Below are 22,087 nucleotides of genomic sequence, written 5' to 3'. Positions count from 1 at the left end.
ATTAGCATGGACATGTCTAACAAGATCATGAAAGCCTGTACAATTTGCTTCAAGATGCACCTATAACTCTTGGCTCTCCCAACATTGTCTCAGCCTGGGACATATACATAAAGCATGTAACACATCCTCAACTCCAGTTCCACAAAAAGCACGAGTCATCCTTAAAATCTGTCTTTTCTTCAAGTTAACTCTTGTAGGGAGACCATTTTTACAAGCTCTCCATGCAAAAACCTTTATCTTCTTAGGAAGGTTTAATTTCCATAGCTCTTTCCAAAAGCACTTCTTTTCTGCTGCATTAGAAGACTCGGCTTGCCTAGCATCCTTCTCCAAAGATCTAAAATTTTTGTAAGCACTCTTCACACTATAAACACCACTCTTCTCTAGTTTCCATATTAACTTGTCAAGATTATCACCTGGACTGATTAAGATTCTGAACACCTATGCTGCAACAGTTGCTGGAAGCAGCTGGTTCACCTTCTCAACATGCCACCATCGAGTATTCGTATCAATAAGTGACTCAACTTTTTGACTAACATCCAGCTCTACCTCATGAACACTATGTTTCAGTTGTCTATGGTTAGGAACCCAGTAATCAGTCCAAAGATTTATCTCACTTCCTTTCCCCACCCTCCATCTGCAGCCCATCTTCAGACTTTTCTTGGCTTCCCATATACCTCTCCATGCATACGAGGGGGAATAACCCAATTTTGCATTCAAAAACTCTGTATTGGGGAAGTGTTTGGTTTTGTAAATTTTATGCAATAGGGTGGACTCCTCATTCATAATACTCCAGCCTTTTTTTGCAAGAAGGGCCATATTAAAGAGCTTTAGATCTTTAAATCCCATGCCTCCATCTGTCTTAGAGTCACGCATTTTCCTCCAACCAACCCAATGTATTTTGTTCTCCTCATTCTTCTATCCCCACCAAAACTTAGCCATCATTCTTTCCAACTCCTTACAAAACCCATGTGGTAACTGAAAGTAGCTCATATTATAGTTAGGGATGGACATAGCTACAGCCTTTATCAAAATCTCATTTCCTCCTCGTGACAGTAGTTTCTCTTTCCAGCACTTCAATTTCTTCCAGACTCTATGTTTGATCTAAAGAAGGATTTGATGTTTTGCACGCCCAACAACAGGTGGTAATCCCAGATATTTATCATACTGTTGATGTTGCTGGACTCCCCACCGAGCTAGAAGGCCTTCTTGTTGGATAGTTGAAACATTTCTGTTGAATACCATTGTTGTCTTTGTTCTATTGACCTATTGTCCAGATGCTTGCTCGTACACCTCAAGTAAATGTTGCATCCTCAGATTTTTCTGCATATTAGCCTTGCAAAACAAAAAAACACAAAGAGCAGATGTTTAATTCGAGGAGCCCCTCTACATATTTCAATGCCTTTGAGTTGTTGTTCAGCTGTAGCTTGTTGAAGCAAATAGATAAGGCCTTTAGAGCAAAGTAAAAACAAGTATGGAGATAAAGGATCCCCTGCCTAAGCCCTCTAGAGGGAATAATGGGACCTTAAGGCTCACCATTTATTAGGACAGAGAAAGAAATGGTGCTTACACAAGTCATAATCAAATCAACCCAATTTCTTCTAAAACCCATCTTAATCATAATGGACTCAAGGAAAGACCAACAAACTCTATCATAGGCTTTGCTTATGTCCAGTTTAAGAGACATGACCCCTCTTTACCCTTTCTTTTCTTCCTCAAAAAATGAATGATCTCATGTGCTACAAGTATATTGTCAGTGAATAGATGACCAGTAACAAAAGTAATTTGAGACAATGAAATAACATGAGGTAGAATACCCTTAAGCCTATTAGCAACTACTTTAGAGATTAGCTTATAAATCACATTACAAAGGCTTATGGGACTATACTTCTTTTTCTTTGGGATCAAAGTTATAAAAGTATGATTTATGGACTAAGGAAATTGACCAGTATTGAGAGCAGTAGTGGACATTGATCTTCCCACTATATGCCAATACTTCTAATAAAAAATAGGAGCCATCCCATCAGGACATGGTGCTTTAGTTGGATTCATTTGCTTGAGAGCCTCATTTATATCTGCTTCTATGAACCTCTAGGACAGCACCTGGTTCATCTCTTTTGTTACTCTTCCTTTTAGGCCATCCAGAAAGTCCACATTCCCTCTCTGATTAGGGGCAATGAACAAAGCTTTGAAGTACTCCACAATAATCTGGTCCCTTCCTTCCTTAACATGCCAATTCCCCTCCCCCAGCTTGTACTCCATTAATAAAGTTTTTCTTCTTCCATTGGGAAGCTTTCCTGTGAAAGCATTTGGTATTAAGATCCCCTTCCTTAAGCCATAAGGCTTTTGATCTTTGTCTCCACATGATCTGTTACATCTCCAACCATTGATGCAACTCCCCTCTAGCCTCCTTTTGCAAATTCACATTATGATTTTGAGGATCTTCATTATGAGTATGCTTTAGATTAAGTCTTGCCTTCTTTATATTCAGATGAACTTTCCCAAAAGTACTTTTATTCCACACTTCAACTTTTCACTACATCTAGGGATCTTTTCCATAATTCCATTCATATCATATGCTCCTACATGAACCTGCCAAGAATCAGAAATCACTTTCTCACATTCTTTATTTCCTATCCATATAGCTTCAAATCTAAATGGTCTCTTTCCCCCTCTATAAAAAACCTTCTCCATTAACTTCCAAAATAATTGGAATGTGATCTGAATGGGCAGCAATTCCATGCTTAACCATTCCTATGGGGAACATATTTGACCAACTGTCATTTGTTAAGAATCTATCAATTCTTTCACTGATTCTATAATGAGACTCTCGCCCATTACACCAAGTGTATTCTGAGCCATGATATCCCATATCAGATAAGGCACAATCATCCAGAACATGTCTAAAATCAATCATTTGCTTCTTAGTTCTTTCTCTACCACCACTTTTTTCCTAATTGATAACACCTCATTGAAATCCCCAAAAACAAGCCAAGCCTTAGGGTGAGTAACTTTTAGTCTCCTCAAGAGGGACCATGATTCTTGTCTTCTAGCCACCTCAGGGTTGCCATAGAACCCCCATTAAGAACCAATCATCTACACCCCTCTTTACACATGCATGAATATGAAATCTAGAAAAGTTAAGAACCTGCTTGTTCACATCTTCTTTCCGAAGTAGAGCCAGTCCACCACTCCTTGCTATACGATCAACTGCAAATCATCCCTCAAGACCCAGCTTCCTCTTAACACTCTCCATTTTCCTAACTGTCAACTTTGTTGCAATAAGAAAAAATATAAAGGAAACTTCACTCCTAACTAAATCATGGAGTGCTCGAATTCCCTGCGGGTTCCCAAGCCCACCGGTTATTTCAAATTAAAATCAACAACTTATTAATGACATAAATTTGATAAAATGATAATAGTATAATAATACTAATAATAATAATTTTTTTTAATAATAATATAAACATACATAAAACTTATTTTATGACCTAATTTTAGGATTGGGTTGTTACATTAAACTTACCTGAGGATCATTATGGAATCTTGAGCCTAGGAATCTAGCCCAACCCATGACCTTTATGGTCCAAAGTTTATGTTACGATCCCACATCGACTAAGTATGGGATTGGTTAGTAGTTTATAAGCCCCTAGGCACCCTTCCCTCGTAAGTCGGTTTCCAAGGGTGAGTTCTATCTAGTGGGTTCATAATAAATGGTATCAGAGTCACTCCACGTATGTAGTCCATGTTTGCGCGGTTGCAATCATACGGCACGGGGGGTGATGCCAGCATAGCAGTGTTCGTTCGAGACTAGGAAAAACCAAGCGCAGAGCCAATCGGTGTGAGCGCTGGGACTGCTGTGGATGTTGGCTGCGGAGCATGGTGGTTGTTACGATCCCGCATCGACTAAATATGTGATTGGTTGGTGGTTTATAAGCCCCTAATCACCATTCTCTTGTAAGCTAGTTTTTAAGAGTGAGTTCTACCTTGTGAGTTTATAACAATTTGTAAGAAAGTCTCGTGATCCATTCTTTTCCTTGGGTTGTCACACCACAGGGTGGCCGAATCGGGTGGTCATCAAGGCTACCCTGGTGCGACTTCTGATGGATGCCTTTTTTTTGTTCTATTATTGTTTCAAATAATTTTTTCCCCGTTATCGGCTGCTTACTATATAAGCTGGATTTTATACTGTTGGCATGCACAGTCTTAACTCTTAAGTCACTTGGATTCAATCTCTGTCTGAGCACATGTTTTCGGTTTTCAGGTCGGTCCCTGGTAAGAATTGCTGCATGCTTGTGTAAATGTTGTATTTTACTTAAATGGGCCAGGTGAGGAAACGCTTACGGAGCTTGGGAGGTGGGCTCATTGCTGGTCCAAAAAGTCATACTTATCGTCAGCTTCGGTTGATTTGGGCCCTCGTATTATTGTATACTCTTACTGACAAGTTACCCGAATGGTTTAATGTTAAGATGTTGACCATAATGTGTTTATTTATTATTTTATTTTTTTAAACTTTTATTTTTATTTCCTATGACTATGTCTGGTGAAAGCAACAAGCTGATTATGCGAGAATTTATACTTAAAAATGTCACTATAGCTATTTAGTACGAGACATTTGAGACCTGTATCTTGATAATGATTGAGATATATGCGTAAAGAACTTCGATTTTTATTTATTCTTAGTTGACTTTTACCGGAAACAAATACATTCAACATTTACCACATATATAAGTAACTTTACCTATACGTAAAGCACATGCTAAGTTTTGTCTCGAATCTAAGAAATTTGCAGGTTTAGTACGCAGTTTGATCTGCATTTATTAGAGTTTAATTTTCACCATTAATATTAGCTGTTTTTTTTTTTGCATAAAAATATGTAGTGCTGCGGATTGAGATTTTCTTCTTTTAGTTTGTTGGGCAATTTTTTTTTTTTTTTTGAAAGAAATATGTTTTATTACTCAACCAAATATTACAAAGCTTCTTGTAGAACAATAGACTTAATATAGTCAAGAATAACTTCAACATCTAACACGACTTCTCTATGATTAAGAGCATATTTAGCCAGATGGTGTGCTGCTTCATTTGCTAGCCTTCAACCATTGAGCAAATGAGTTGAGTAGCAATTTGGTGTCTTCCATAATCAAACCAGCTGAGCTCATATCCTGCATCTCATTCTGTAGGCACTTTGACCACTTGCAAAGAGTCTCCTTCTAACATAAACCTGTTGATCTCCACATCCCTACAAAAATTCACTGCCACTTGCAGTGCTATTAATTCAGTCGTAAAGGACTCAACAAACAGAGAGATCTAGAGTCACGATAGCAGCCTATGACTTGGCCCATGGTATCCCTTATTATCACGCTAATACCAACCCTGCCTCTGACTTGATCACATGATGCATCCCAATTCACTTTAAACCAGTCTACATGGGGCTTCAACCACACAGAGGTCTGAGTAATGGGATTGCCTGATGAGGGCTTCCTCTCTTGAGCCACTTGAAACATATTATAGTCCTCTTTTGTTTTATTGATCAAATAACTAGGAGGATGAAACTCTTTGCCATGAAGAAATGAGTTCCACCTCAACCAAATGAGTCTTGTGATCATAGCAGCCATATCCAAATATTCCTCCTTATTCAGTTTTTGAACTAGCTTACTCCAAATTAATGCAAAACTATAGCTTTAGAAAGACATTTTTTGGACTTTTTTACACCATATACTCCATACATCTTGTGAAGCCACACAATTCCATACGGGTTCCACTGTTTCTACCAAAGAATTACAAAAAGGGCATATGTCATCTTCCATAATCTTCCTTTTTGCAGAGATTAGAATAGGTGGGAGTGACATCTCTACATACTTTCCAAATAAACATTTTGACAATATTGGGGACATTTAGTTTCCAAATAGATTTCCAAAAACTAGAATTACTTCTTCCTACTAAAGTACTTGCATTAATCCTGGTGACAAGCTCCCTATGAAGATGGTATGCACTCTTAATAGAAAAATGGCCATTGTTAGAATAGAACCAAACTAGTTTATCATCTTTGCCTCTTGAACTGATGGGGATTTTAAGTATCTGATGAATTTCCTGAGGTGTGAAAGTCTGGTTCAATAGCTATTCATTCCACCATTTTAAATCAAGATCAATCAGTATTGCAACTTTTGCCTCCTCTCCAAGAGCTAAATTGGAAGATTTAATGCTATGACTATAAGGGGTTGGTAGCCACCTATCTTTCCAAATCCTCCCCTTCTTGTCATTTCTAATTCTCTAGTATAAGCCATCTTCCAGTAACTTCTTCCTTGCCATGATACTTCTCCACACGTAAGATGGTCTTGATCCTAGCCTTGCCTTCAAGAAATCATCTCGAGGAAAAAATAATTTGCTTTAAAGATTTCTTGTAGGTAAGAAGTCACAATGATTGAAATTCTCAAGCTTTATTTTGGAAAGCATAGCTAAATTAAAACTTTTGAAGTCCCACCATACTCATTTGAAGCACCCAATCGGTTCCAGTTCACCCATTGAATCTTTGAGTGATCATCATTATAGTCCCACCAAAATTGCTTCAACTTTCTATTCAACTTCTGCACAATGGAGTCAGGAAGCAAGAAAATTCCCATAGTGTAAGTAGGAATTGCTTGGAGGACAACTTTCATGAGAATCTCTTTACTTGTTGCTGGCAGTACTTTAGTTTTCCAATTTGTAATTTTGTTCCAAATCTTGTCCAAAAGATAGTGAAATGCCGTAGCTTTTGCTCTACCAATAACAGTAGGAAGTCCTAAATATTCTTAAAAGACCCCGAGGACTTAATACCAGTAATCTGCAAGATATTACTTTGGACATCAGCTGGAGTGTTTCAACTAAAAAATAAAGAAGTTTTCTCTTTATTAAGCATTTGTCCCAAGGTTTTTCATAAATTTTCAGCAAATGAAGAACACAACTCCATTTAAGAGAATTTGCCTTACAAAATAGCAGACTTTCATCAGCAAACAATAAGTGATTGATGAAAAGATTGTTGTTCCCAATTGGTACACCTGAAATGCTTCCCACAACTTCTGCATAATTCAGTAGAGAGGTCAAGACTTCTGAGTATAGAATAAATAAGTAAAGAGAAAGGGGGGTCTCCTTGTCTAAGTCCTCTGGAGGGGATGAATGAAGCAAATGGTTCTCCATTGATTAGTATGGAATAAAAGACTGATTTAATGCAGCTCATAATAAGGGAGATCCATCTTTTATCAAATCCCAGCCTATGCATGACTTGTTCAAGAAATTTCATTCCATGCGATCATAGGTTTTGCTCATGTCAAGTTTGAGTGCCATGAAGACTGACTTTCCATGCATTTTGGTGTTCATAGAGTGAATAACTTCATAGGCTGCTAGGATGTTATCAGTGATCAGTCGCCCAAGCACAAATGCACTTTGATTTGGTGAAATGATCTCAGGCAGGATTCTTTTTAACATGTTAACAAGAACTTTGGACACAATCTTGTATAGCACATAACACAAATTGATGGGACTGAAATCAGTCACCTTCTTAGGCTGCTTAACCTTTGGTATCAGAGTGATGAATGTGTCATGCAAAGACCAACCATGTTGCAGAACTTTCTGTACATACAGACACACCTCATCACCAATAATAGACCAGTTTTCTTGATAAAAATGAGCAGAAAATCCATCTGGGCCAGGTGAGCTAAGGGGGGAGGGGGGGGGGGGTCATTTGAAACACTGCATCCTTAACTTCCATTGTTGTAAATTCACTCAAAAACTTCGAATTTATTTCTGCTGTCACAGGAGCTATCAAACCAGAAACACAAGTAGAGAAATCAGATGGATTAGTAGAGGAGAATAGGTAAGAGAAGTAACCTGTAAAAGTCTCTCCTATCAAGATTTTTATCAGTTACAAGATGGCCATGACTATCCTCCACTGCTTTTATGGAATTACTAGACTTTCTCTGATTAGCATAGTTGTGGTAATACTGAGTATTCCTGTCCCCTTGATGCAACAAAGTCTGTTTGGCCCTCTGTTTCCACTTTAGTTCTTCCTCTTCAAGGTAAAGCTCCACTTCATTTTGTAAATTTTGAATAGGCCTTGGATTCTCTCCTGTTTTAGATTCTTGCAAGTCAACAATAGCCTTTATTTTTCTCTTAACAAAGTTCTATTTATTTCACAGGGAGAAGGATTTCCACTTCATAATAGCTTGCTTGCATCTTTGCAACCTTCCTTTGAATGATGAGCAACTAATATCACTTCTGGACCCCAACTTCCATGCACCTTTCATAGTGTCCAAGCGTCCCTCATGAAGCTGCCAACCTGCATCCCATCCGAAGATTGAGTTCAATCCCAGACTTGGTAGAAATTTCTAAGAGGAGGGGACTTTGATATAATTTTATAGTAGGTAATACAGAACAAATAGAGCTTATAAACAGTTGGTACCAGGTGGAATTAGCAACAGCTCTATCAAGTTTCTCTTTAGTAAATCCTCCATTAGTTCTATTATTCAACCAAGTGAATCTTGAGCCCCTTGTATGAATTTCACTCAGGTCACAAACTCTAAAGCTTCTCTAAAAATTTCCATCTGTTTGAAAGGTCTCAAAGCAGCTCCCCACTTCTCAATTTGGCAGCTGATTTCATTAAAGTCTCCCATACACAGCCAAAAGTCTCCCATACACAGCCAAAGGGAGTCATTTTTTGGTTTTAAATCTTTAAGCAAATCCCAGCTACTAGCTCTTTTGGAGACATCAGGATGGCCATAAAAATCCGTAAACAACCAAGGACTGCCATGCTGCCCCTAAAAAGTCCATGCACTAATATGCCATCTTGAATAGCTAGAAATCTGAACTGTCAAAGCCTCATTCCACAAAAGAGCCAATCCACCACTACTGCTAATACTCTCAATGACAAGGCAGTAATCAAACTTAAGTTTCAACCTTATACACTCCATTCTCTTCTTGTTGCACTTGGTTTCCGTAAGGAAAATCACATTGGGAGACTTTTCCTTAGTCATGAGACTAATGACTCTAACTGTTGAGGGTTCTAACTGCCATATTAGCCAAATTTGATTATTCATTTTAAAGATAAGAGAATGGCATATATATTACGTCTATATCTATTTGGACATCCTGCCGAGGTGGATGTTGCCTCAAATGGGGTGGTTTGCTTCCTCCTCAATGTGGGACCACCAGTGGGGTGGTTCTGATTTATTTTATTTTAAATTTCTTATAAAAATAATCCATTGCAATATTTAGAAAATCAATCTTATGTTTCATTACCTAATTGGAGAATATAAAACTTGCTTTTACACTGTAGCATGACAGTAGAAGTATTATGTATTATTTTAACTAGAGAATAGTTATATAAAATTTGAAACAAATAAAAAAAAATTATAGTATTTTTTATGAAGTGGTATGATCACATTGATTGATTACAAAATCCGTTTTAAGTAGTTAAATAAAATCATTATTGAGAAAACATTTTAATCGTCGTGGGGCTCACTATAACAAATTTGAGATTTTGGGACGAATTTATTTAGGGACGAAATTTTTTTCATCCCTAAAAGTCATTTTTTGAGACGAAATTTAAATTTCATCCCAAAAAATCGATGAATTTAGAAAATCGTTCGAACGTCAAAATAACCGTTCGAACAGTATTTTCTGTGACGAATTAAATCGTCTCAAAAAATTTTTCCCGTTCGAAAGTGAAAAAATACGTTCGAACAGTAAAATTTGGCAGATAATTACTTTATTATGGCGGGGAAAGTTCAAAAACGTTCGAACGAGAATTTGTTGTGTTCGAACGGAAAATGTTTGGTGGTAAATCCTGGCGGGAAGGTTTCTAAACCGTTCGAACGGAATATATTTAGTTAGAACATATTCAAGCACCACATGTATACATTCGAATGTATAACATTAATCTCGGTACGAAACTCAAAATATAAAAAATATATATCATATATACAAATTCATTAATTAATTTTATGTAATTAATTTTAAAATATTTTAATAATTTCTTTTACGTTAAATAAGATTTTTAGTTAAATAAATATTATCAACCACATATATATTAATCAACCAAATAAAGCAAATTATCAAAATGCCATATATATTGTTCATAATTACAACAAAAGAAAATATAAATGAAAGATAAAAACTATTGTGATGCGAGGTCTCTACACACATCCTCGACTGCAGCTAATTGTGTCTCTACCTGTGTCAGTCGAGTACTAACTGTGACCTGAGTTGCATTATTGGCATTAATCGTTGTACGTAACTCATTAACCTCTGTACGTAACCCAGAGACGGTAGCCATAATCTCTGTACGCAACTCAGACATGGCAGTATGCACTGCATCAATCACTACTGATGTGTGTACGCTGATCTCAGCACGCAATATGTCAGCCATCTCCTCGCGAATATATGTGCGTGATGTCTCAGCCTGTGTAGATGTCTCACCAGCTGATACTCCAGTATCTCCCGGCTGCGCATCTCTCTGAATCTCAGCTCTGTCAGGAACAGCCCCACGAAAACGAAATCTAGAGTGTCCCGTGCTCCGTGATAGGGTGGTGCTGTTGATCGGTGCCATCAGAAATCGGGAACGCTCGACAGGTTCGGACACAACCCCGGCATGTACCAAAAATCGAGTGATGAGGATCCCAAACGGAAGTATATTTGTCGTAATGAACCGTGCCTCTGATCGAATTCTCTCAAATATATAACCAACGAGGTCGATCGGGATGCCACGAGCGACCCGTATCATAAATCTCGCTCGATCCATGCCGACCTCGGTCTTGTGCTGCCGTGGGTCAATATTATTGGCAATGATCAAATTCATAATCTTGAAGAAAGAAGATAAATCTGCCTGCCTAATACTCTTGGAGCCATTGTACACTGGAGCATCTGGACCAACAATCAAGTCTCTAACCTCGTGATCAGCAAGTGTATCGATCTCATCTGTGTAATCTAGTCCCTCGTCCTGAGACATAGCTGCATCACCTGAAGGACCAGACTCTCTAGGCGGTAGGTTTGGATAGGCATCAAGAAGCCTAGGAATACCCAGATATGCAACGAGTCCGTCTGCTAAAAATATAACAGGAGCTCCTCGGACACAGATCCTATATGCCCCTCCATCGTCTGGGCTAGCAGCACCGAGCTCTTTATAGAACTCAGTAACGATCTCAATGAAGGAAACGAGCTCCATTCATTCTTCTCCCTGATCTAAGATTGGTGCCCAACCACGATCATTGAATACTGATGGGAGGGAATGACCCTCCCATATAAGAGCGACAAAATCAGACAGTTTTACCTCTCGCTCAAGTAAAACGGTCCGCTCTCGAACTGTTTGGATGGAAGGTTCTCCTGATCTACCACGTTTACGGCCCCGATAAGACATTATTATGATCCTGAAATTTCAAAAATAAAATATACATTCAAGATTAGTGATAAAATCTAATTACGACTAAAAGATTTATAAAATTATATACTAATAGCAATTTAATAAATTAATTGATAGAACATATAATCAATTAAACGATGAAAACAATTTAATAAGCTAATAAAATGTTAATGGAATGAATTTAATAATTAGCGTTCGAACGTCTAAATATATGGTCGAACGGACAATTAATAACGTTCGAACATGTCGATCAAGTTCGAACGTACAGGTTTACCCGTTCGAACGGACTGGTTAATACCGTTCGAACGTAAAACAGATCTAACTCGGCCATGGCTGAGTCAACTCAGTGGCCATGAAAATACTCAAAAATTAATCGATTCCGTGGTTTCTTCGACTAAAAACAAAGTACTCTTCATTTCTAAACATCCTACGATAGATTTATGATGTTCTACGGTAATTATTGATGAAAAAATGTAATTTAAAAAAAACAAATAAAACCATAAAATTATAAAATAAACGGTAAAATGAGTTTGAAAATACATACCTTTACTTGGGAGGAAAAGTGATTGACGTATGTGCTGATCACGACGGCAGACGGCGGTGAATGTAGTGCGTTCAAATGTTTTCTCGCTTTTTCAAACGGTGGAGACGGCGGCATGAGAGAAATTGCTGCCTGCGATAACTTATACGTGCATAACCGTTCGAACGTTAATAGTTAAAGTTCGAACGTTAATATAAAACCGTTCGACCGTTACTATTTCAAGTTCAAACAGAAGTTTTGTAAGTTTATTAAAAAATATATTAAATGTATACTATATTTATATTCCTATAAATTGTTATAATATATATACTATTATAGTAGATTATATATACTGTAATATATACGTAATATTATAATATATATTATGATAGTAGAATACTTTAAATGAAAGCATAATAACTTATAAAATATTTTTTTATAGTATAATAGTAATATATCATAATACTTTACTATCAAAGTGTTATATATGAGATATTAATATATATATATATATATATAGTAACTTTACTATCAAAGTGTTATATATGAGATATTAATATATATATAGTACCATATAATAGCATGTAGTGTTATATGGTATGAGTTTATACTTAACTAATATATGTCATATTATATATTCCATTATACTTTACCTACTAAAGTTATATATGATATTATACAACATATATATATATAGAGTATAGCTTACTAATATACTATCATCTTATAAATTTCTCTACACTTTATTATGTGACCTTAGTATATTTGAGGCTATATATATGTGAGTATATATTACTAATACATATGATCTTAATAATATATATGATAGTATAGGTCACTACATATATGATAATATATATTACTATATATACTATATATTTAGTATAGATTACTATATATATGATAGTATATATTACATTATATATGATAGTATATATAACTAATACATATGATGTTATAGTACTTTTCATTTAATGATGAAAAAAGTTATATTTAAACATAAAGGATATGTGTTCGAACGGTACTCGTAAACCATTCGAACACATATGTTAACGTTTGAACGTAAAGAAAACATTCGAACGGACAAGGCAAATGGCGGGAAAACATCCCGCCAATTAAAGACAGCTGGATTACCGTTCGAACGTAATTTGTTATAGTTCGAACGGATTATTGCAGTGGTGGGAAAATATCCCGCCAATTAAACTATAGTATCATCTAATATGTCTATATATATTAATGTTGTTCTTTTATTCAAAAGGTATAATGAAAAAAAATATATAAATAAACATTTACAATATCGTTTGAACAGTTAGAAATTAAAGTTCGAACGGTTAATTTTCGAGCAGTAATAAATCAATAACGTTCGAACATACTTTTGTTACGTTCGAACGTGAAAATTAGGAGGGAATTTTCTCCCGCTTAATATTTTCACGTTCGAACGGTTAGTAAATAACCATTCGAACATGAAATGTTCTTCAAAAACACGACAGAACCTCACAATTCTGTTTCTCTCCTCCTACGCTGTCGCTCCGTGTGGTCGCCCGAAGATTACCCCTTCGCATATCATAGGTATTCTTTCTCAAACTAGCCCTTAAGCTCAAAAAAATTGTTCATCTCACTCTATTATTCTCGAATTATTACTTGTAGGATAGTTTGTGATTATTCTCGGATTATTCTCGGATTATTTCCTTTTCATCTTCAAAAATTCAGGTATTTATTTTGAAATAAAAATGTATGGTTTGAACTTAATATTTTGCAATGTTAGAAAGTTGTATGCTTTGAGATTGTTGTTTGTGTTTGTTAAGAGTTTGTAATTAATGGAGTTTTCGGCCTTGTTGAAGACGACTGGAATCTGGAATGAATACGTTCGAACGGGTTAGGATTACCGTTCGAACGTATTCATTTTGTTCGAATATAGGTTCTCATCGTTCGAACGGATAATGACATTACATCAATAACGTATACAGAATACGTTAGGTTTGGGATAGTTATAAATTATATGTACTACTAAATCACAAATAATTAGGACCAACTACCATTTAATATTGTTAATTCTAAATAAATAAAATTAATATTCAAATTAAAGTACTACTAAATATTTAAATTAAAATAGAAATAGTTAAGATTTAATAATACTTAAATACTTAAACATAAATTAATAAAATTAATATTCAAATTAAAATACTACTAAATCTTTAAATTAAAATAGAAATAGTTAAGATTTAATAATACTTAAATACTTAAAGATAAATTAATAAAATTAATATTAAAATTAAAATACTACTAAATCTTTAAATTAAAATAGAAATAGTTAAGATTTAATAATACTTAAATACTTAAAGATAAATTAATAAAATTAATATTCAAATTAAAATACTACTAAATCTTTAAATTAAAATATAAATAGTTAAGATTTAATAATACTTAAATACTTAATTAAGGAATGAAAGGGTTACATTTTGTGAGTGGCTAATGAAGATCAAATTACCGGACGGTTATGCCTCGAATCTAACAAGGTGTGTGAGAACAAATGATTGGAAAATAACTGGATTAAAAAGTCATGATTGTCATGTTTTCTTACAGCGTATCTTGCCTATTGGTATCCGTGGATACTTGACCAGAGATGTGCGCGTGGCTTTGACTGAGTTGGGTGCATTTTTTAAAGACTTATGTGCTAGGACGTTGAATGTAGAAGCTTTGGATCGAATGGAACGAGAAATTGTCATAATATTGTGTAAGCTAGAAAGTATTTATCCACCGTCATTCTTCGATGTCATGGTTCACCTAGCCATTCATTTGGCACGTGAGGCTCGACTTGCAGGATCAGTTCAATATAGATGGATGTATCCCATTGAACGATTTCTTGGAAAGTTGAAACGTACAGTGGGAAACAAGGCCCGTCCAGAAGGATCAATTGCAGAAGTATATATTGACGATGAGTGGCATACCTTCTGTTCCAAATATTTCCATGGAGTTGACACTCGGTTTGATCAGCCAGAAAGAAACTTTGACGTTGATTGAGAAAGACAATGGAATATATTTTCTGTGTTTTCCCAACAAGTTCGTCCAATTGGTGCAGTGCGTGGTTATGACTTGTGTGGAAGAGAGTTCGAGAAAAATCAGTGCTACGTGCTGAACAATTGCCCTGAGATAGAGAACTACTTGAAGTAAGTTATAACTTTTTCTTAATTTAAATTGCCTCATTAATTTTAAAAAAATACAAAATATAAAATATTTGTGGTAATCATCAATTTCAGTGATCATATTAATGTGCTCAAGGAACTAGGAGTAAATGATATAAACCAAAAACATGAAGAGGAGTTCCCGAGATGGTTTGAAGAACGGGTAATGAAATTACATATGCGTTACTCAATGGCGAGTAGTTCAAAAATATTCTCCAAGAAATATATATGATGTTATCCCTCAGGCGGAAGGACAAATGAAGAAGAAGAAGATTCTTCTACTCAAGAAGCATACCAAGAGAGTCAACCCGCCTTAAATTTGTTTGTGGATTTGAGCCAGTATGAGATGATTCCATTAAATAGAGAAGATATTGAGGCTGAAATTGTTGATGCGACAGTTGAGGAAAATGTTGAATCATCTGAAGTATCTACAGATGATGAGAGCGAATTGTCAAATGAAACTGATACGGATTCTGATTGACCAATTATGTGTTAACATTACACTTGATGACAAATATTTTACTTAATGAATGTATCAGTAGTTTGAAATTATGCCACCAAAGAGGAAGGAAGTTCGCAACCCATCTCCACCTGTTCCTAGCTCTCCTTCATTGTCACCATTAGAGATTGATTTTACAGAACAAGATAAAAATCTAATACTCATAAAAGTTATTAATTAAGGTCCTATAATAGAGATATAAATGAAATTGATTACAATGTTATATTTTATAGAATCTACAGTACAATCTCGTCAAGGTCGAGGCACCACTAGAGGGGTGACGTTGGAAAAATATCGGAAGGTGGGTAAGATCAAGGTTAACATTCCTGACGAACATACTGGGGGCGAAGGACAACCAGTAGCTTGGCTTGCATCACATATGGGTGCTCTTACACGAACTTACGCACCTTTGGCAACGACTTCATGGAAGAAAGTCCCCCAAGATGTTAAAAAGCTTATCAAGAAGCGTTGTTTGGTAATGTTTAAAACATTGATTTAGTAGAATAAATTTCTATATTTTTACTTAAATTTAGAATATTATAAATGATAATGTGTTTGTGACTATTTTTTTAAGGATGATTTCGAATTAAATTTTGGTCGGAGAGAGGAGCGTAAGACTGTGGAAGAGCTTATGGGTAATGCATTCCGCAAATATAAGGCGAGATGTCATGAGTATTATAATAAGTTTGAGAAGAAGGAAGATGCACGCCAACATCCTTTCCAGGATGTCCGACCTTCTGAGTGGGAAAAACTTTGTGACATGTTTGAGGATCCATCATATTAGGTATAATGAAATTTAATTATTTTACTTGTCCTATCTGTCATTTCGCTTCATAATATTTTCAATTTCTTTGCAGGAGCGAAGTTTCATAAACAAAACAAATAGATCAAAATTGAAGATTAATCATCATGCAGGCTCAAGATCTTTCCATCGCCTTTCTAAGAAATTGGTATTGCTATTTTTTTTATTGGATATAGTTAATTATTTGGATGAATCATAATGACTTTATATCTTAACACATTTATTGTAGCAAGATTCAGATACTAATTATGATCTGACAAAATTATATGCTGCATCGCACACTGATCGTAATGGAGAGTGGACTCATCCTGATGCCCGTGAAAATTATATAAGTTTTATAACCTGTTTTAATTAAATATATTAGAATATTTATGACGATATTAATTCTTTATCTTATATATGGCTAGGATAAAATGATTGCCCTACGTGCTGAATCTGCGTCAGATCAAAATTCCTCAACAAGTGATATTGAGATTTTTACACAAGTCCGGGTCAACGTTCAGGATATTTGAGGGGTTTGGGTCGTTGTGTAAAGCCTGGTCCCTCTTCCTCTTCTTCTGGGAATGCATCTATGACTTCTATAGCGCTAGAGAATGCGAATTCCGGAATCGAAGAATTGACTGCAAGACAGCATGAGTTAGAGGCTCAATTGACAAAACAAGCAGATATGGAGATGCGCCTCAATCAATATGAAGAACAACAAGAAGAGTTCAGAAGACAGATGCAACTCCAAATGCAGCAGCTTATGCAACAGTACAGGCCTCCAAGCAACTGATAGATTTTGGGATTATCTATTTATGTACGAACAATGCCTGTCTCGACTGTTATTTATTTAGTTTGCGCTTATTTTAACACTTTTGTGAGTGTTAAACAGTTTCTAATGTATTTTTTCAAATAGTATGAATGTCTATTTGGTTTTCTATTATTGATTTAAATTAAAGAGATATCGTTCGAACGAACGTAAAACGTTCGAACTCTATGTAACAACAATAGCATTCGAACGTAAACGTAATGTTTGAACGAAATTTATGTTCGTAGAGTTCGAACGATCACACAACGTTCGAACGTAAATAATTTCAGTCGTGTTCGAACATAGCCTATACCGTTCGAACCCATATACCGTTAGACCTGACCATTTAACGTTCGAACACAAAGACAATTCATAACGTTCGAACGAATTCATGTGTGTTCGAACATATTTCGAAATCGTTCAAACACATCACTACTGTTCAAACTTAAAATTTTTTCCGTTCGAACTATTTTCTAGGACGAATTTAAACCGTGACAAAAAAAATTTTCGTTCGAACAGTTTCCTTCAATTTCATCCCAAAAGAAATTTTTTGGGACGAAATGGTGATTTTCGTCCCAAAATACCTTTTGGCACAGTGATATTGGAACGACTTTGGGACGAATTTTTTTCGTCCTAAAAATTTTTTTGGGACGAAATTGGAGTCTTTTGGGACGAAAATTTTCGTCCCAAAAGACCCTTTCTATTGTAGTGGCTATATCTTTCGATCAGACTTTATTGTAAGTAGTAGCGGACCCAAGTTGTACTAAGGGGGCCATGGCCCTCCCAAAACTTTTTCAAATCATAAAATAAGTACCCCTAGATTTTATACATAATTCTACAAATATTGAAAATGGCCCTCCAAAAAAATTGATAATCTCCATATGTTCTCTAAAGTTTTTTAAAATTTCAATATACTTAGAAATGTCTCTCCAATATATATTTTTTCTTTTCGTAGTCCCAATTTTTTTTTTTAATATTTATATTTGATCTATTTTCAAGGATGTGACTTCTCTAAAATTAAAATTAAAACTAAGTTTAGTGAAAATAATAAACTTATTAATATGAATCCCAAAGTTTTTTGTTATACAATATTGGGTTTCGTAATATGGAATCCAAAGTAAAAATATAAGAAAAATGATTTAAGGTTGATGATCTATATGAAAGATAGTTTGTAGTTATGTTTTTATGATTTTTCAATCTCTTTTTAATTTATATAAAAGAAATTATGTTTGCAGTAATAGGATCATGTGCAAGCCTTGCCCACTCACTTTGAAAAAAATAGGTAAATCTAGAATTTACATGAAAAAAATTATTTTTTAATAGTGAATCCCACTTTCTTTCAAAAGGAGTGCGTAGAATTTACACACCCTAAAACTATATTTAGTATTACTCTATACATAAATGTGTCGCACAGTAAAAAAAAAAAAAAAAAAAAAAAAGTTGGCCTCCTTGACACAATTACTGGCTCCATCAGATTGTCAAGTGGCATTCGTTTGATCTTAATTTGAAATGGCATGCTCTAATGGAAATTGGAATGGAATATGCTTGATTTTTCTTTCATTATTGGCCCACATCTTGGCCTAATTTGAAGGCAATAAAGAAGGTGACTTAAATGCAGTGGACTTGTAGTAAGCAACCCCTACCCAATTTCCTTTTCCACATAATGGCGTAGATGTTGATTTGAGAGAGAGAGAGAGAGAGAGAGGATTATTATAATTATGTAATATTTGAGGATAGGGTAGGGTTTAAATTGCATTGAAGGCAATGGAAAAAGAGTAATTGGGCAATAACTAGGATTTTTATAGACTCGTTTAGCCTTTGCATGCTCTTCGTTTCAAGTAGTACTTCCATTTACACCTTTTTTAAGTTTGACTTGTTTCCATTCTTATCGAATGGTGATCACCTCTACGGTTTTCATGGCTTAGTTGGAAAGCACCACGTGTACGTTCTCTTTTGGGGTGAACAAGTGTAGACCGTGCCTTTAAGTTTAACCTTGTGGGTGGCTTTTGTGTGGTCCCTTGTAAAGTTGTGTGTGTATATATATATATATATCACATTAACAGCCTCTATTTTCGGTCTAGTAAGGCAAACATTGATGAGGTTCATGAGCAGAGGTGGCTCTAATTATCTCACTTGCCAGCCATGCAATGTTAGGTAGGGATGAAAGAAAGTAACATGGAAAAATGTTGATGCGATGGCTAATTTATTCATTCATTGTTAGGCTTTTTATGTCGATAATGCGATGTGTATATATACATACATATATATATATATATATATATATATAATTCATTCAAAATTAAGGTTCTAATAGAATTCATTGCAATCGAGGCAGCTAGCTCACATTCATTCAAGGGTCAAAGTTTCCCCATAATCATAACGTATTATAGTATATTAGTATGTAAATTTTCTAGATTCGACAGTTATTTTCAAAGAAAAATGTTTCAGATTTTGCAGTGTTAGTACTTAATGTAATGCTAGAGATGATCAGCTAAATGGGTGTAAAATCAAATATGATAAAACACTACTTATGATCACATGTCAGCATTTTAGTTTGAAATTAAGTAATCTCAATATTTGAAATTTTCTATGTGATAGGGATTCATCATTCATCTCTAAAATGTACGTGAAAGGAAAAATTAACTGAATCTGATGGTAACATATTAATGTTAATCAATGAAACGATCGAGCGCTTGTGCTTGCAAGCGAGAGATCCGACTACTTGTTAAACCTAGATAATAGTTTTAAAGAAAATAGGTCATGAAATTAATGTATCATGATGATATGCACGCGTCATTGGGTCCTCATCACATGCAACAAATAGTACTACTACGCTACGCATCGTCATCACTAGTTAAGAAGCATTTATAAGTCTATATAAATATAAATATATATATATATATATATATATATAGGTGGGTGGAATTGATCTGATAAATAAATCCTTAAAATAACCTATATGGTATCATGTATATAGTCATGCCTCTCCGGCAAAAGTTAAGTCATGATCATCAGAACTATGACAGAAATTGATCTGATATATAAATTCTTAAAATAAAATTATTATTTAGAAACTAACATTTTGACCCGCCATATATCTATATATATATATATATATAATTCTACACATGAATTTTATAAAAATAAGTTTATAAATCACATAGTTTTCGTCTAAATGGTTAAATATTCCCTCCAACCCAATTTATAAATATATCCGTTTTTAATTTTGAGTTTAAAAAAATATTTACTTGTCACATGCATGCTGAATGAATACTTGTCATATTTACAAATGCGTAGGAAAAAATTTCAAAACTCTAGTTGTTTTAGAAATTATTATGATTTCATGTAATACATCAAATCTATTTTATAATAAAAAAGTATTTTACAATTAGACATTATATTAAATGACGATCGTAACTTGTAAGCTTCATTAATTTGTAAAATTCACGATAGTATGTATGTGCATGCAGTATGATTTGGTAGTGGTTTAAAATTAAGATAAAATTAAACGGATTGAAGCGAAATAAGGACAGTTCTTCTGCTTACCAATCATGAAACTACTGCTGCAAAAGCGCGTACGTACGTGGTATTTTGTCAAATGCGAGACCGACGCGTTGTACCATAATACATGTGTACACAGTAAAAATAATAATAATACATGTGTACGTACGTACGCTCCATTGATATTGAAGGTTCGGTGCCACCACATTCGCAGGACTGCCGGAGACTGCATATACGCTCCATTTTGTTTTTCATCATATTTTTTTTCCTTGAACAAGTTTATATGTACTCAAAATGGAAGAATATAAGAAGAAGAAGATTCCGAGGGGCTTCCTAATTTAAGAGAAATACTTTTACCCCCAAAAGTAAGAAAAGTAAAAGCAAGTCGTTCTCCAAATAAAAAAAGAAAATGATAGTCTCCTAAGTTTGCCTTCCTTACTTTGACCGTTTATGTATTTTTTTTTATTATTATTTTTTTACTTAATAATTAAGAAAGTGACTTTTAGTGTATCGGTGTATTTTTTATATTTTTTAAAAATATTTAAATATGTTAAAAAATATAAAAAGAAAAATAAAGAAAAAATAAAAAGGTAAATTTGTTCTAAGCAGCAAACCCGACAGCTGGATGACAGCCTAGCATGACTCATAAAAAAATTGGGTTATGAACTTCCACTCTCGTTTGGTATAAAAAAAAAAGGTCATTAATTCCTTCATCGCAAATAAATGAGTCCAACATACAGACCTAGATCTTATTTAGTTTTCGGCTAACCAAGTAGCATTCTTTTTGTACATGAGTAAGCTCGCATGCATGCATTTCTTCGCTCTTAAAACAGAAATAGAAAATGTTGAGAGGTGGCTTGAATTTATTTGAAAAAGTGCCTCTTCAGTCTAGTCGCTCGAGTGGTGTCTCTACAGCTCGAGCGAAACCTCGGCTTGAGAGTTCGCTCAACTCCTGCTCGACAGTCAGCTCAAGCGGGGTCCATCCCGAGAGTTCGCTCGACACCTACTTGACAGTCAACTCAACCAGGATACCAAACCCTAACGTTCGCTCAAGCGCCGCTTGACATTCGCTCGAGCGAATGTTTGAAATTTAGGGTCCGTTGTTTCAGTATATATATGAAACGACATTCATTTGTATGGGTTATAGGTTTCAGTTTTTTGTGAGGTGCTGCAGCTCGAGAGAGAGAAGTGAGAGAGAGATAATTCTTTGTAAAGAATTTTGTGATTCATTTCCTGTACTCCATCTTTGTTGATAGTGAATTCATTGAGACCGATCCCGCCAGTAGACGTAGGCTCACAGTGAGCCGAACCACTTAAATCTTAGTGTTCTGTGTGTGATTGTCATTATTTGTTTTTGTTTATTTCTGCTGTGATACTTCAAATTTAGTTTTCTAATAACTGGTTTAT

General features: G+C 35.0%; 1 protein-coding gene across 1 annotated transcript; it reads right to left on the bottom strand.

Annotated features, from left to right (window-relative positions):
- Positions 1-438: 438 nt before the first annotated feature.
- On the bottom strand, positions 439-873 carry LOC121267218 (uncharacterized mitochondrial protein AtMg00310-like). The gene has a single exon (XM_041171068.1). The coding sequence runs from the start codon at positions 871-873 to the stop codon at positions 439-441; it is 435 nt and encodes a 144-aa protein (XP_041027002.1).
- Positions 874-22,087: the final 21,214 nt, after the last annotated feature.

Source organism: Juglans microcarpa x Juglans regia, chromosome 5S (genome assembly GCF_004785595.1).
Source record: "Juglans microcarpa x Juglans regia isolate MS1-56 chromosome 5S, Jm3101_v1.0, whole genome shotgun sequence".
Lineage (NCBI taxonomy): Eukaryota > Viridiplantae > Streptophyta > Magnoliopsida > Fagales > Juglandaceae > Juglans > Juglans microcarpa x Juglans regia.
The sequence above is the reverse complement of the archived record's forward strand: the minus strand, read 5'-3'. Positions and strand labels throughout refer to the sequence as shown.

Excerpts from the sequence above, each read along its gene's own strand:
- LOC121267218 (XM_041171068.1), bottom strand. The coding sequence starts at position 873 with ATGCGTGACTCTAAGACAGATGGAGGCATGGGATTTAAAGATCTAAAG.